General features: G+C 42.9%; 1 protein-coding gene across 4 annotated transcripts in view; it reads left to right on the top strand.

The window, feature by feature from the left end:
- The window catches only part of HOOK1 (hook microtubule tethering protein 1), a 57,675-nt gene extending 52,792 nt beyond the window's left edge, over nt 1-4,883 (top strand). For all 4 annotated transcript variants that reach the window (XM_073357523.1, XM_073357522.1, XM_073357524.1 and 1 more), the window contains one exon: nt 2,805-4,883. In XM_073357523.1, coding sequence (XP_073213624.1) covers nt 2,805-2,972 — 168 coding nt within the window. In that variant the 3' untranslated portion in view covers nt 2,973-4,883. The remainder of the gene's footprint in view (nt 1-2,804) is intronic.
- Nucleotides 4,884-17,101: the final 12,218 nt, after the last annotated feature.

Below are 17,101 nucleotides of genomic sequence, written 5' to 3'. Positions count from 1 at the left end.
CTATCATTTTCTTGCTGTCTTGATCTGTTCCATACTTACATCCTGTTTCATTGACTACTACTGTGGTGATTTTGAGACCTGGTTACCTTTTTAGGTGTGTTACAAATTTGATTACCTATGGGAGGAAAAACCCAATTCTGTACAGTTATCTTTGTACAGACATCAAGGATGAAGGCTAAAACAGGCTTAGCCTCTTCCTAAAACAATAACCTATATGATAGGCGGGGCTGTTAGCACCACCTAGTATTAAGGTTGCCTGACACTTCCCATTAGAAACTCGTATTTTCAGTTTCTTAACGAGCTTTTTTTATCTGCCAAACTTTATCCATTGGGACTCAAATTCTGTGTGCTGAGTGACTGCCTCACGCGGAATTTTTTTTGGAAAGTTTTTTTTCAACCAAAACAATTCAGATATTTGTAAGAACAAAGTTAGGGAAAAATATTTTGCTTCAGTCTTCACTAAAAGGGTTAATGGTATCCAAATACTCAACACAAACAATATTAACAAGGGGAAAGGGAATGCAAGCCAAAATAGGGAAACCGGTTAAAGAATATTTAGATCAGTATTCAAGTTGGCTGGACCTGATTAAATTAATCCTAGAGTACTTAAGGAACTAGCTGAATCAATCTCTGAAGCGTTAGCAATTCTCTTTGCAAATTCATGTAGAACAAGTGAGATTTGGAGTGGACTGGAGAAGGGCAAACATAGTAGCTATTTTTAAAAAGGGGAACAAAGGCGACCCGGGAAATTATAGACCAGTCACCGTAAGTTGATATCTGGAAAGATCTTGAACAAATTATTATGCAATCATTTTGTAAGCACTTAAAGGAAAATAGGATTATAAGGAATAGCCAGTATGACTTTGTCAAGAACAAATCATGCCTCGCCTACCGAATTTCCTTCTTTGGCAAGGTTACTGGCTTTGTTGTTGGGGGGAGAAGCAGAGGATGTGCTATATTTTGATTTTTTAGCAAGGCTTTTGTCACAGTCCCATTTGATGTTCTCATAAGCAAACTAGGGAATATGGTGTAGATGAATTACTATAAGGTTGCACAACTGGTTGAGAGACCGTACTCAAAGTGGTTATCAATGGTTTGCTGTCAAACTGAGAGGGTGTATCTAGTGGGGTTCCATAGGGATCAGTCCTGGCTCTGGTACTAGTCAGTATTTTCATTAAGGACTTGGATAATTGAGTGGAGAGTATGCTTATAAAATCTGCAGATGACACCAAGCTGTGAGGGATTGCAAGCACTTAAGAGGACAGGATTAGAATTCAAAACCACCTTGACAAATTCAAGAATTGGTCTGAAATTTACAAGATTAAATTCAGTAAAGACAAGTGCAAAGAACTACACTTCAGGAGGAAAAATCAAGTGCACAACTACAAAATGCAGAATAACTTGCTAGGCAGTAGAACTACTGAAAAATATGAGTGTTACAGTGGATCGCAAATTGAATAGGAGTCAACAGTGCAATGCAGTTGCGAAATATCAATCTGAAGTGCTAATAACATTCTGAAGTGTATTAACCAGAGTGTCATATGTAAGACATTGGAGATAATTGTCCCTTTCTATTTGGCACTGGTAAGGCCACAGCAGTACTACTGTGTCCAGTTCTGGGCACCACACTTCAGGCAAGATGTGGACAAATTGGAGAGAGTCCACAGGAGAGCAACAAAAGATGATAAAAAGTTTAGAAAACCTGATCTGTGAAGAAAGGTTAAAAAAGCTGGGCATGTTAGTCTTGAGAAAAGGTGACTGAAGGAGGACCTGATAAGTCTTCAGATATGTTTAGGGCTGTTGTAAAGAGGATGGCGATCAATTGTTTTCCATGTCCACTGAAGGCAGGACAAGAAGTAGTGGGCTTGTAGAATAGAATATCAGGGTTGGAAGGGACCTCAGGAGGTCATCTAGTCCAACCCCCTGCTCAAAGCAGGACCAGTCCCCAATTAATCAAGCCTGACCTTAAAAACTTCTAAGGAAGGAGATTCTACCACCTCCCTAGGTAACGCATTCCAGTGTTTCACCACCCTCCTAGTGAAAAAGTTTTTCCTAATATCCAACCTAAATGGCTTACTCTGCAGCAAGGGAGATTTAGGTTAGATATTAGGAAAAAAACTATCTAACTGTAAGGGTAGTTACACACTGGAGTAGGCTTCAAAAGGAAGTTGTGGAATCCCCATCATTGGAGGTTTTTAAGAACAGGTTGAACAAACACCAGTGAGGGATGGTCTAGGTATACTCGGTCCTGCCTCAGCGCAGGGGGCTCAACTTGATAATTAACTTCTCAAGGTCCTTTCCAGCCCTACATTTCTATTATTCTGTTTTGCAATGTTTACCCCCCCCCCCCAAAAATCTGACTTTTTCCTCTCAGAAGCTCTAGTACGCCCATACTTTGGAGTAGGATCTTGAACTTTGGCACAGGGCTGGCCTTTGCGTTAGGGAATATGCCTTTTGCTGTTTCCGTGAAAATGCACTCAAATTTGGTTAAGTTATAAGCCTTTGAAATGTTTCAATTCCCACGTACTCATAGAGAAGACTTCAGCAGCTAAAATCTCTGAACTCTAAAGATTCTGTCCTCATTGAGCATGCTCAAGACCCTCACAGTTCTTCCATGTGGCTAGGGAAAGGAAAGGAGTAGATTGGGACAAGAAGACTGGGAGTGGTGAGGGGAAAGAAATTTGACTGAAAGCCGGGAATGGGGGAGGGAGTGGGAAAAGGGACTGGGACATGCAATTCAAAACTTCTGCTGCTTTTGATGATGTGAAAAAAATATCTCATTCACTTATTTTATTTCTTCCCAGAGCCTGGCTTTCCAGAAGCTCGGCATGGAATCCAGACTGGTGGCTAGCAGTGCCTGCAAAGACCCTGAGTCGTGCCCTCCTGGACGCTCTTTCCTGGCACAGCAACGATATGTCACCAATGCCAGGCGGAATCTCTCTATTAAAGTACCTAATGCAACATCGGATTAAACCACAAAGGAAATGTTTACACTAAAGTGTCCTTAAAATATTTTGTGGCTTCCATTGTAACTACCTGGCCGAGGAAGAGGTTGTGATGCTAGGCTTCAGCTATTTTAACATCAACACTGATTGAATACACAATGGTAAATTAATTTGGTGAATGGTTTCTAAAAATCATCAGCACACGTAGTCTACTAAAGACTGTTGCACCAGCGACCTTTTCTAAAAAGCAGCACTTAGATGGAAGTAGATTTGAATAACTGAAGTATGTGTTTACAAGCACAGCTTTAAAGATTTATATTTGTTTTCGTAATATATTGTACATAAATACAAAAAATTGACAATATATATTATATTTAATATTTTTAGTCTGGAATTGACTGTTTTTTTTAACAGAACAATTTTATGGAAAACATCAGAAAATTGATAACACTAGGTATATTTACTGGGTTCTTTATAACATAAAGAAAAATCAGTCCTTTGGCTAGAAGAGTCAATAGTTTTAAAATGATGCATTTGTGAATCAAGAGAATTTTGGCATTCCAAAACTGTTTAGTGACTTCAGGACTTAACTTTTAAGACAGAAGATATATCACTATCTCAATCAAGAGGCAGAAAGTTTCAGTCTATTTAAAATGGTAACTACTTAATTTGTTTGTTTAAATTTGTGTGTATACTTCTTAAGGAAAACCTGTCTTTAAGGTGCTGAATTCACTAAAGCCAAAAAGTCTGTTGCTTTGAATTTAATGTAGTAGTCAATAATGTTTTTAAAAAAACCCTTTTAAAATGTAGTTGTATTATATAATTTTTATTACAGTCTTTGGGAGAGGGGAAATCCCTAATATTTGTTCAGTTCACTTAGACAGCTTTGCGCATAGAAATCATTCTCATTCCTCAGGTTTTTATATATTTTCTTTAATTACTGTGAACTAATCACATCAAGCAGACAGGCTAGTGGAGATATCATTGTGCATGGTTAGTAACGATTGTTTGGCATGGAAAAGATAAAGGTATAAGACATCCGGTATTCCAGACCTCGGAAGATGAACATAGCTAGATGGATTGGTGTGAAATTTATTAATCGTAATTTGGGATGTTGCAGATTATGTACTATATGTATTTTATGACTTCTAAACAAAACTTTGTACTTTTGGATAATTTAAGTATTCTATCCAGATGTCTAGACGCTCTTTCCTTAAACCCGTTTATTAGATCATTTTAACAGTAGCTTTAATAAAAATTTGTTTCACACCTATCTATACAACACTTCAGTTGACATTTGTTTACAAAAATGGCTATTTTCACATCAAAAAGCACGTTTAAAAAAGACTTGAATTTTCCATGATCTTTATAAACTGACTAGACCAGTTTTGTCACATCAATAGTAAAATAACACAGTGAATAAAATCTCAACAGATTTAAAAGAAACCTAATCTAGCAAACTAAGGTAAAGATGTGAGGCTACCATACCTATCTGTAGCCCAGTATAGTAAACACAATCACGTGCTTGGATTAAAAGAATGTGTGTATCTTTTCAATATTAAAGCCATATTTATTTGAAAGCTGGACTCAGTTTTGCTTGCAAAATTCAAAAATAGGTCTTTTTGAGTTTGTAATGAAATATGAATTTTGAGTAGCTTTGCATTTCATTAGATACTTCACAAGCCCTCTAAAAAAGGCTTATCTTTTGATCTCTTGCTGCCCGAAGGTCCTGATAGTTCTGGAACTTGACCTCCTGCATGATTCCACAGGAAAAGTCTGTCCACTTGTTGAGTTTGTTTCTTTAAAAAGTGTTTTGCTCTCTTTACAGTATTATAAATATCGGCATTCAATTTGATTTCCTCCTAAAATGTTTATCAATAGAGAGAGCTGAAATCTAACCGTATACTACACTTATTTGTAATAAATATTCTAAATGAATTATTATTTTGTCTTTCAAGTTCTGTCTTGCAGAATTCTGTGCTTCTGTTGATGTCTCTTACTGATGCATTGATATTGCTGGATTGTGTTTTCGTATGTTTCTAAGCTTTGATTGCCTACTAATATTAAAAGTGGGTGGGTGGGTGGGGAGGCAACTTTTGCAGATGTCTTAGCATGACTCTTATGTTTAAAAAGTTTAGTATTTCAGTCTGTTCTTTGCCAAATGTGGAACAGAACAATCACGAATAGCATTGAATAGGTGTTTTTCCCTCTCAGTGCGATTTCACAAACACGGTAAGTCTTGAGCTTCCTTTTGAAAGCACTCATTTAGAATATAGTCCTAATGGATTCCGTCATGTGCATCACATTAGCGGTGCAGTGTCAATATCAGAAATCAGGTGCTAGTAGGAATAGAGCCCTTTCGCCAACCCTTCTCAAAACTGCAGACACCAGTTCCAAAGAACCTGAACAAGGAATATGATCCCTTTTACTTCGCTGAGGCTATGTCAGCTAAGTAGCAGTAAACATTTTAGTGGTTACTCAAGGACAACTTGGATTTTCAGGGAAGGATTATCTGTATGAGGGATTTATGGGATGGCCATCACTATGTATTTAGCTGTCAGCTGAAATTTTACTTACAATTATTGGAACTGGTAAAGCAGTATGTCACTTCTTTAGCATCTATTCAGGGCTAGTCAGAAGTTATAGAAGAACTATTTTCACAGGTCTGGTTAAATTTGGACCTCCACCTGCAAGTGAGGAATTGATCAACAGACCTCAGTATTGGATCACGAGCCATTAATGTACTATTCATTTCCTCTTGTTTTAAGGTGGTATAATAAAAGATGTAGTAGGATTAACCTTTATATTGAGCATGTTTTGAGCATCTTTATTGATGGCACACTCTTTAGAAAAGTGGTGAATTATTTAGCTACAAATTACTGAGCTATGTACAATTGGTATTGTGTCACAGATTTACTTAGTGTGGACAATTGGGGTGATCCAGAGACTAGGGCTATTTGCCATCTTGTGATAAATCTAATTTATGTTGTGTCCAGATGTCACAGCTGTAAATGCACACAGATTATTAAGTTAGATAATTGACTCCTGTTGTATTTCTCCAGTACAGCTAATAAAGTTGGAAAGAAGTAACTTTCTAATAAAGCTGGTAATATAGATCCAGTGATGAAAGAAAAAATGTCCTTTGCACCCTACATTGTAAATTACTAGAGCATTGTTTCATGGATGATTTTGGGGATAGAGAGTCTACCTGGTGTGAGACCATTTAATTTAATTTAATTTGTAATAAGATATTTGTGTGGGATTAACTCTGCCCCTTTGGTTGAAATATGGTTTTTCTGGTGGTTTCCATTAATAATCCTAATTTTGGATTAGTATATTTCTGTCATTCCTAGGTGTATCAGGCAGCTTTAACACACCTGTATTTTAAGAGATTAAGATACATTCAGTGAAATTAATGAAAATTTCACCCAGTATTTTTTCTTAACAAGAAATATGCAAAAGTATTCTGTTTTATAAGCATTTACTTTGTGACAACTAGTAAAAGCAATACTAATATTTTAAGCAGTCATAGATTAGGAATTTTTTTTAAAAAAGCCCAAATGCTACTTAGTTAATGGTGAATGATCAAGTAACTTTCCCAAATCTTTTACTTTTCTTTCCACTTGTCCGACCAGGTTTGAGGTTTCTGTATCAATGTCTAAATCTTCTGTTTTTAAAACAAATGTAAAAACTGTGTTATCACATAGAACTGGGGAAAAAATTGCACTAATTTTTAAACTCTGGTTTTATTCTTTCTCTGGAAAATATTCTTATATTCACATAAAGATTTTTAAAATGAATTCAGTGGTCTCTTTATTTTAAGTACTGCATTTAGTAAACTCTTTGTAATAGGAGCCATGTCTATGCCTTAGTTTGTACAGTGTCCTGATCCGCACCTTTGAGTGCTGTCATAATTACTGTGCTTAAAATGTTTGTAGTTTACAAGCTATAGATTTGTTTAAATCAACCTCGAGCTCCTCGCTCTTGCCATCAGAGTCCTGCATAACTTAATTCCTCCTACCTTTCTGCTCTTGTTTCCATTCAAGCTACATTACTAACTTTTCTTCAAGTGATTGTCCATTTGTATTCCACTTTTAGCAGTGCACATGCACCTCATGCACGTGAGATTGGATTATATTGTCCATTGGGGACTGCATCTACACCCCACATGCCCTCTGGTGTTTTGTAGCCAAGGATATAAAGGGCAGAGTGGCCACAACTGCCTATCATTTCCTTCTTGCCTCCCGGTGGCAGTGAGACGGAACCGTTTCAGCATCCACGTCTTTCTGCAAGTGTTCTCTAGTTTTGAGTTTAGCATTCCTTAGTATGGTATTCCTTGTTTCTTTGTGTGTTGGCAAATTAAAAATAAAAAGACAAGATCTCCAGCTTCAGGAGTGCATGGGTATTGGACCCCCCCAGTCCTCAAAACAGGGCAATTTAAATCCTGTGCATTTAGACTCTATGTCCCTCCTGCAAGGCAGCTGTTCATATTAATGATGGAGACTCAAAATGCTGCTTCTGCCTCAGTAAAGTATATATAGCCACTTAAGTGCTCAGTTTATTGCCTTTTTTTAAAAAGGACACAAAATGTGAGGGAATCCTTCCAAAAAACCGCTTTTCCTTGTGGAAAGATCTGTGAGTGCATCTTCTGTGCCAGATGAAGAGGAAACTGGACCAGATTGTGTCGGCTGCTGCTCCTGTTAGCCCCAGGACCACCCCAAGCTCCAGACTTTACATGTTGATTATGAAATTGTCAAGAGCCCCCCAATCTTTCTCAATGCAATCTTCTGAGGAGAGAGGGAGGGGAGAGCACTGCTCAGAATGATTAAAAAATGAAGGTTTCAGAGTAGCAGTCATGTTAGTTTGTATTCGCAAAAAGAAAAGGAGGACTTGTGGCACCTCAGAGACTAACCAATTTATCTGAGCATAAGCTTTCGTGAGCTACAGCTCACTTCATCGGATGCATGCAGTGGAAAATACAGTGGGGAGATTTATATACACAGAGAAAATGAAACAATGGGTGTTACCATACACACTGTAAAAAGAGTGATCACTTAAGGTGAGCTATTACTAGCAGGAGAGCAGGGTGGTGTGGCGGGGGAACCTTTTGTAGTGATAATCAAGGTGGGCCATTTCCAGCAGTTGACAAGAACGTCTGAGGAACAGTGGGGTGGGGTTGGGGAATAAACATGGGGAAATAGTTTTACTTTGTGTAATGACCCATCCACTCCCAGTCTCTATTCAAGTTTAAGTTAATTGTATCCAGTTTGCAAATTAATTCCAATTCAGCAGTCTCTCATTGGAGTCTGTTTCTGAAGTTTTTTTGTTAAAGAATTGCAACTTTTAGGTCTGTAATCGAGTGACCAGAGAGATTGAAGTGTTCTCCAACTGGTTTTTGAATGTTTGATGTTTGATTTGTGTCTATTTATTCTTTTATGTAGAGACTGTCCAGTTTGACCAATGTACATGGCAGAGGGGTATTGCTGGCACATGATGGCATATATCACATTGACTCCAAACCTGGGATGTTATCAGGACTCTCGCCCACTGTTTGTCTTGTATGAGACCATTCAGAAATTCTTCTAGACTATTTCTGGCCTCTGCTGCCAGAATGAAAAGTCAGCCTGTATCCTCTCAAAGACTGTCTAAATGGGTGTCAGACTGCAGGAGAACTTGCATACAAGAGCATAGATGGACCCACATACACATATTAAGGCCTATCCCATCAGAGCTCAAGCGGCCTCGGCAGCTTATCTAAGGGGCATTCCAGTGTCAGAGATTTGTAGAGCAGCTGTCTGGACTTCAGTTCACACCTTCACTCAACCTGACTCCGTGATGGGGGGACATCAGGTCCAATGTGCGCTTTTGGCAGTTATTTTACAGTTATTGTTTCAAAAGACTTAGAGTAACCTCCTGCAGGACCTGAAATCACTGCTTGTGGGTTTCTAGGAGTAGAATACTTGTGGACAATTGCTCAAAAAAGAGAGAATAGTTACTTGCTCGGCCGTAACTGTTGTTCATTGAGATGTGTTGTCCACATGTATTCCACAACCCACCTTCCTTCCCCTCAGCTATGGCACCCTATATCATCCAACACTGTCTAGAAATTGCAGCTGCTCTGCCCTTTATGCACTTGGCTGTGGAACAGAGAGGGCATGCAGGGCACAAGTGCAGCCCTAAGGGATACTGCTTTTCAAAAGAATTTGATCTCGTGTATAGGATGCATACACACCACCAGAAGTGGAACATACATGGACAACATATCTCAAAGAACCACAGTTACTACAGTAAGTAACTGTGCTTCCCCATCATGTATTTCACCCACTCTGATTTCTTGGCTTCTTCCCTGCAGCCCCTTTTTTGGGTGGAGCCTGCTGATATTGACCACTTTTCCTCCAAGGGGTAGTGTGTACCAGGGGTAACTGCTGAACAGTCATAGCTGTGGTTTCTGTTCTCCATTCTGACAGCTGACTCTGTTTGACCTAGGCAAGGGATTCAACTCTGTGTCTGTGTCCTCTGTGAAATCGGAATAAGGATCCTTATCCACCCTTTGCAAAGCACTGAGATCGTGGGATAAAAAGCATTTTCAGTGTTAGGTGGTATTACTTATTCACATCCCTCTTTAAAACACATTTCTTTTAAAAGATGGCTGAAATTTAGTCCTCTTAATGAACACTGTTAACAGAAAAGATGATGCAAACAAATAAGCTGAACAGAAAGGATGGACCTGAGAAGAGTGTGCATGATGGCTCAATGTCTTGCTTGTTTTTGTTGCATCCCAACCCTTGTATACATTAAAGAAAACTAAAAGAGCTGGACTGGTATACTGAGCAGCAATCGATGACTTCCTCCCTAACTACACAGTGACTGTATACAGATCAGTGAGCACTAGCCACTGGACCTATCCAGGATTCCAGTATGTTTTTTGTGTGGTTCAGCCATCTTTGCTTTAAAATGGAAATAGCTGCTGTTAAAATTTATACACCTGATATGATTTCAAACAACCTAATCAGCCAAATCACCAGGATCCTGGAAAGCACCTCCTTAAGGATTCTCTCCCTACTAAAGTGCAACTTTCTAGTCCCCAGACATTTCAGGCTTAGACCAAAAAATAATTTCCACACCTTGCCCTCACTCTCACATCCACAGCATTGTGGGGAGGGGGAACCCACCCTGTACACAAAATAAAGTGAAAACATTCGCACTTTGACTGAGAGTGGGCCCAGAAAATTGCAGCCTCAAAAATGAAAGAGTCCGAAAGTTATACCTCTGAGAAATGGGTTTAATGATGGAAGTTCTGAGGTAGTCTTAAGTATAGCTGTTGATAGCATGCCGGCTATTATATACAGTAGCGTAACAAATGCTAAATACATACGTATAATGTGTTTGACCGGAATTAAGTTAGCTGCTTTTAAAATACTGGGCTAAAACACAACAGCTATTTACCATGTATGTGACCCCAAAAAAGTTTAAAAAAAATAAACTACATTGGATCTGTTTAATGCAGGGGTATTTGAGAGAGGCAGAATGCAGCTACCTAAAAACAACTGGTCAGGAGAGTGGGGCTAGCCCACCTACCTCCTACCAACTAAAACGCTTTCATGTACCTTCTCTATATCTTTACACAGTAACAAAGTGTTTGGGCTTTAGTGTGCCTGTTACTGACACCTACCTAGGGTGAGGGCTCCATCTGGGGGTGTAGACTCCGAGGTGGGGCAAGAAATGAGGGGTTCAGGCTCCAAGAGGGTGTTCAGGGCTGGGGTGTGGGGTCTGAGAGGGAGTTAGGGCACAGGAGGCAGGACATGGGGGAGGAATTTCAGGGTGCGCCCTGCCTACCCTGGCTCCACACTGCTCCCAGAAGCAGCTGGCATGGCCAGGCTGTAGGCTGAGCCACAGCCAGGCGACTCTACATGGTGCATGCTGCCCTTGCCCACAGGTGCCGCCCTGGCAGCTCCTATTGGCTGTGGTTCCCGGCCAGTGGGAGCCGCGGAGCCGGCACAGGGGATGAGGGGGCAGCACGCTGAGCTTCCCTGAGCACCCTGTGCTTAGGGACTGGACATGCTGGCTGTTTCCAGGGAGCTGTGCAGAGCAGGGAGCCTGCCTTGGTCCCACTGTGCCGCCAACCAGACTTCTAACGGCAGTCAGTGGTGCTGACCGGAGCTGCCAGGGTCCCTTTTTGGCTGCGTGTTCTGGTCGAAAACTGGCTGCCTGCCAACCCTAGCTAGGGGCTGCAGCTCAGGGTGCAGGTAGCAGGTAGCTAGAGCCTGTGTGCGGGGAGTGGTGTAGCTCAGCGTACAAAGAGGGATGTAGTTTAAGGTGCAGGCGGGCGTAGCTAGGGGCTATGTGCTGGGAGCGGTAGCTGGGGCTGCGTGCTGGGAGTGGTGTATCTCAGGGTGAAGGTGAGGGGGTAACAAGGATCTGTGCACCAGGAGGGGTGAAGCTCAGGGTGCAGAGAGGGGTGTAGCTCAGGTTGCAGGCAGGGGGGTAGCTAGGGGCTGTGTGCAGGCAGGGTGTTGCTCACGGTGTAGGTAGGGGCTGTGTGCTTGGAAGGGTGGAGCTAGGGTGTACGAAGGAGCTGTGGCCGAGGGTCCAGGGGTGCTGCTGTTGCAGGGCCGGCCGGGGACTCGGTCCATAATTGGCACAGTGGAGGCAACTTCACTGGACAGGTGCTGGGGCAAGGGGTGCATTCTGCCTGCCTGATTACAAGATGGGCAGCGGGAGGGGGACACCCTGACCTCAGTCTCCACTCAGCTTTGCACGGCACTTCAGGAGGCAGGGTCCCACTCCCAATCAACTTGGCGGGGAGGGGCAGCATGGTTGCAGTGGGGTGGGGGGTGGGGAGGAGGAGTGGCACCATCCCTGTCCTGGGGCAACCTTCACCCAAATGTGGTATGAAACACAACCTCCCAGCACACACACCCCTTAGCTATCCCAGCCTGCCTGCACCCCCTCCCGGCACACACCCTGAACTGCCACCCTGTCTACACATAGCCCCTAGCTACTCCTGAGCTGCAGTCCCGTCTACACATAGCCCCTAGCTACTCCCTGCCTGCACACAGCCCCTAGCTACCCCTTTCTCTACACCCCTCTCTGCACCCTGAGCTACATCCCTCCCAGCACACACCCCGTAGCTACTACCTGCCAGTATCTGAGCTACATCCCTCCCTGTACACAGCCGCTGGCTATGGCATGCCTTGGCCCTGAACGGTCCCTGCACCCCCTGCCCACGACCCCCAGCTACCCTGCACCCTGGGCAGTTTTCAAACTCTTTGAGCTGAGCCCTCCCCCGCTTTGTGTTACAGTTTTTGGTCTCCCCCCCCCCCTCCACCCCGCATTAGCTGCAAGAAACCTACAGTTTGCAGGTGCCTAAGTAGCCCCTGGAATCATGGTGTATGACACATGCTGCTTAGTGTGAGGGCACGCTCGCTATGGCTGTCCAGCAATCCAAGCCCACTAGCTGGGGCAGCAATGCAGCTAGTGGGGAGAGGCTGAGAATAGCGTTCAGGTTTCTATTTGCCTCAGCTAGGCCAATAGGAGCACTGTAGAGGCAGTCCCTGGCGCGGGAGCAGAGTGCCTTGGCAAGCGCTTGAGTGGCAGCCTCCAGTTGCCAAAAAACATGACCTGCGTCCAAAGCTCAAGGGGCAGGTCATTGAAATGTAGCAGCAAATGGCTCATTGCACATGCTGGAGTATGGCTGCCATGTGACACCATTCCACCTCCCAGTCTGTGAAGCGCTCGCAATATGTTGCAAGGGGTGTGTACGAGAGAGAGAGAGAAAGAGAGAGAATGGGTGTCATCTGTTTTTTGTCTTGCTTGATCCCCGCAAACCAAGCCCAACAACCTAAGGGTAGCTTATACAGCCTCAGCCTCTTCTGTAGAGCCCCTGTTTGAAAGGGGTTTCGGGGGCTGAAGCTCCATTACCATGGTTCTGGGAAGCCAGTGAAGAGCAGCAAGGGGCCAGAAGATGACATGGAACCACAGGCTTTTAGCAGCTCCCGCAGAGCTCTACAGATTCTAGAAGCATAATAACCCTCCTGCCCCATATTTCAAGCAGCCACCCAGACCACTGTTGGAGCATGCTAGTCACTCAGTTGATCATGTCTGGAGGCTGCAGGGCTAGCCCCCTGCCAGCAGGACCGAATCATAGAAATGTACAGCTGGAATCATCAAGTCCAGCCCCCTGCACTCTGGCAGGACCAAGTATATCTAGACCATCCCTGACAGGTGTTTGTCTAACTTGTTCTTAAATACCTCCAGTGATGAGATTCCACAGTCTCTTTTTGATGTATATTCCACCTCTTAACTGCCCTTATAGTTAGGTTTTTTCCTAATATCTAACCTAAATCTCCCTTGCTACAGATTAAACCCATTACATCTTGTCCTGCCTTCAGTGGACATAAAGAACAATTGATTACCAGCCTCTTTATAACAGCCCTAAACATATTTGAAGACTGTTATCAGGTCTGCCCCTCTGTCTTTTCTCAAAAATAACAGGCCCAGCTTTTTAAATCTTGCCTCCCATGTCAAGGCTGCTAAATCATTTCCCCATGTTTATTCCCCGCCCCCCACTGTTCCTCAGATGTTCTTGTTAACTGCTGTAAATGGACCACCTTGATTATCCCTCCCCAGCTCTCCTGCTGGTAATAGCTCATCTTAAGTGATCACTCTCCTTACAGTGTGTATGATAACACCCATTTTTTCAGGTTCTGCGTGTATATAAATCTCCTCACTGTATTTTCCACTGAATGCATCCAATGAAGTGAGCTGTAGCCCACAAAAGCTTATGCTCAAATAAATTGGTTAGTCTCTAAGGTGCCACAAGTCCGCCTTTTCTTTTTGCGAATACAGACTAACACGGCTGCTACTCTGAAATAAATCATTTTTGTTGCTCGCCTCTGGACCGTCTCTCCCATTTGGCCACATCTTTTCTAAGGTGTGGTGCCCAGGTCTGGGGACAGTACTCCAGCGGAGGCCTCACCAGTGCTTAGCAGAGAGGGGCAGTTACCTCCCATGCAGATTTGCCAAACCTGCAAAAAATAAACCCCACAAAAAAACCCGCAGAAATTTGGCTTGTTTTTGGCTTAATTAGCTTGTGAGTTGCTGTTGGCTAGTTTCTGGCTTGTAGCTTGTTGCTTGTTGTAGCTTTTGGCTTCTTTTTTTTGATCAGCTCCTGGCAAGCAGGGGAGAGAGTCAGGGGTGCACAGCGGGCCCACCACCATCCCAGACTGCATGCCAGGCGTGGGGGAGATCTAGTCACATAGACTGTTGGAGTTCTTAGGGATTGGCTTGTTTTGGCTTTGTTTTGAATTAGGATTAGCTTTCTTTTTGGCTTATTGTGAAAGTCAGGGTGCTTATTTACCATGTGAAAGTTGAGAGCTGTGCACCCATGTCTTACATACGACACTCCTGTTAATACACTCCAGAATGATATTCGCCTTTTTTGCACCTGCATCATATTGTTGACTCCTATTCAATTTGTGCTCTCCTATAACCCCCAGATCCTTTTCAAACAGTTTACTGTCTAGCAAGTTAGTCCCCATTTTGTAGTTGTGTGTTTGATTTTTTTTCCTTCCTAAATGACGTACGTCTCGTTTGGGTTCAATTTCATCATGTTGAGTTCAGACCAGTTCTCCAATCTGACCTCTGCTGCTGAGGAACAGCTGCCAGGTAAGAGACCCACTTCAAGGAGCTTCCATGAGGTGCTGGGAAAGAAAGAGCCTTGTGGCTTGAGAGGTACTGGCCCCAGGGCAGGGACATACATAAAGACTTGATAGGTTTTGATGGGATAGTGGATGGGCTAGGTGGGACTTGTGGAGGAAGGAGGAGAGACTTTTATCCAGGTGATGTCACGTACATTAGCACTGAAGTGGATGTTTTTTAGAAGGATGGGCTCATTAAAACAGCAGCACATCACTGGCGAGCTGGGCTTTTTTTGTTTTTGTTTTTAATTTTTTTTCCTCATTCCTGACACTCCATGGTCAAGGCTGCTGAACAAACTCCGTGGTCTTACTGCTCTTTTGGTTGCGGGAGTTCGGGTGTGCGAGCCTATGTGCTAAATGCCTCCCGCAGGGAGCTGTGAGAACCCTTAACCCCGCATTGGCAAGCAACGTTAATAATCAGGAGGCTCCACTCCGTGTGCTGTTACCCTCCCTGTGATCCCCACTCCATTTTTTCTCCCAGGGACGTGGCAGCTAAAGAGGGATGTTTTAAAAGTGTATGACCTCTTCACAGACAAGTGTAATGTGTAGAATGAACAATTGGACTAGATTTGTCATGCCCAGTAACTTCATAAGCAAGGTGGCAACGCCAGCCGCACACTGGCAAACAAGAGCCTGTCCCGGCATGGTTCCGTTTAATATAATTATGCTGAGAGTATAAAAAGAGCTTCAGTGACTGGAAAAGAGCATTTCATGAATCCCAAAAGCACACATTACCTGTACAATGTTTCATGCCTCTTCCCCCTCAAAAAATCCAGCATCTTCTGTAATGGACATGTATAAAGCTTATTTTCAAAGCGGGGCAAGATGGTCTTGTTAAGACACTTGATTCGGCCTCGGGAAATCTGGGTTTCGTTCACTGATCTGCTACAAACTCCCTGAGTGACCTTGGGCAAGTCATCTGTAAACAGAGGTAATACTAGCTTCTTCCTGGTACTTCTTTTTCTGTCACTTTTGGAAGGACTCTCTGACTCAGTGCCTAGCAGAATGAGGCCCTGATCTCAATTGTGACTACAATACAACTAATGAGGTCGATGATGATGATGATGTCACTTATGCATTTGTACAGCGTTTGTCACAATGTCTTCCTGACCTGTCTGGCCTGTAGTCAATATCTCAATTTATGTGTTTAATAATATATTGGCAAAGCTAGTAAGTAATGACTTTCCTGTAACTTATTGTCACCCCTTTTTTGGCCTGAGCAGTTAGCCAATAGACAAGGGGGCCTGGAGGAATGTTTCCATTTGGAAGAAAAATTGATCAATCAGAAATTGATCCTGTTTATTTGCAAAGAATGCAAAGTCCTGTTTCCTTGAATACTGGATGATCGTACAAGTAGTCTCCTTGCTTATAATTCCAAGGCTTCCGTCTAGCCAGCACGCTGCCCAAAAAGCACTCTTGACTTTCTCTTACGGCAACTACTAATGTTTCTCTTGTTTATTTTCTGGCCCTCGCCACTTGCTTGCTAGCTGCCTCTGACTGGTACTGACATATAGACACACATATCTCCACCCAGTTAATCCCCAGCTGCCACATTTGCATTCAGTCTAGTTTTGGGCAGTGGTGTTTATCAGTCTCCGGGGGGGCCTCAGCCAAAACAATGGAAACCATTGCACCAAAGGGCCATTTAACTGTGCTTTCATTTATCCTGAATGAAAATTAGCTGTTATGATAAACAGCTTCAGAAAAATCTGGGACTTCCCCTAGAGCTAAGACACTGCTGTTAATCATGCAACCTCCAGTTTAACATTATAGTTGATATTGTAAGCGCATAGCCAAAAATGCAGTTCTGATTCTCCCTGATAAAATGCTGTACAATGACAAGTTTACAGTTTTACTTTAGGAAACTTGTAAAATATAACCACAACTATCTAACAACCTAAAAATGAACTAGACCTAAAACAATCCGTTAAAATGTGTACAGCTGATTCACAGTCCTGGACCACACACTGAATAATAGATGATGCTGAGGTCCAGTGCACTCTCCCAGGTGTCATAAATATGCAATTACACAACAGTGACTTTCTACAATGGCTGTAAAATTAAAACTAGATTGGGGTATGTGTGCCCCTGTGGTGCCTTGGGGTAGGTGGGGCATTTTATGAGAAGTGAGGGGAAGGGCAACAGTCCCCCTAATCGTACACGTTTTGTACGCCTCCACAGTCACTATGTTTAACAACTCTGAGTAGCAAAGTAACTCCTCCTCTTGTAGCTTTTATGCACACCAAAGCAAGTGTGGGGGGGGGGGAAGGGGCGCTGGGAGTGTAAAAAAGCAGGGCTAGCTAATGATAACCCAGTAGATACAAGAGAACAAGTGCTACAGAGAGTGGTATAGGAGAAAGCATAAATGGGCCAAGAAAGCACAAATGAACTGGCTTGCTTTCTGTGGAGCTCCATCTTATGCTTGAACTATTGTCAACTCACCCTTGACTGTTCTGC

The sequence above is a fragment of the Lepidochelys kempii genome, chromosome 8 (genome assembly GCF_965140265.1).
Source record: "Lepidochelys kempii isolate rLepKem1 chromosome 8, rLepKem1.hap2, whole genome shotgun sequence".
Taxonomy (NCBI): Eukaryota; Metazoa; Chordata; order Testudines; family Cheloniidae; genus Lepidochelys; species Lepidochelys kempii.
Note: the sequence above shows the minus strand (reverse complement) of the source record. Positions and strands in the feature narration are given on the sequence as shown.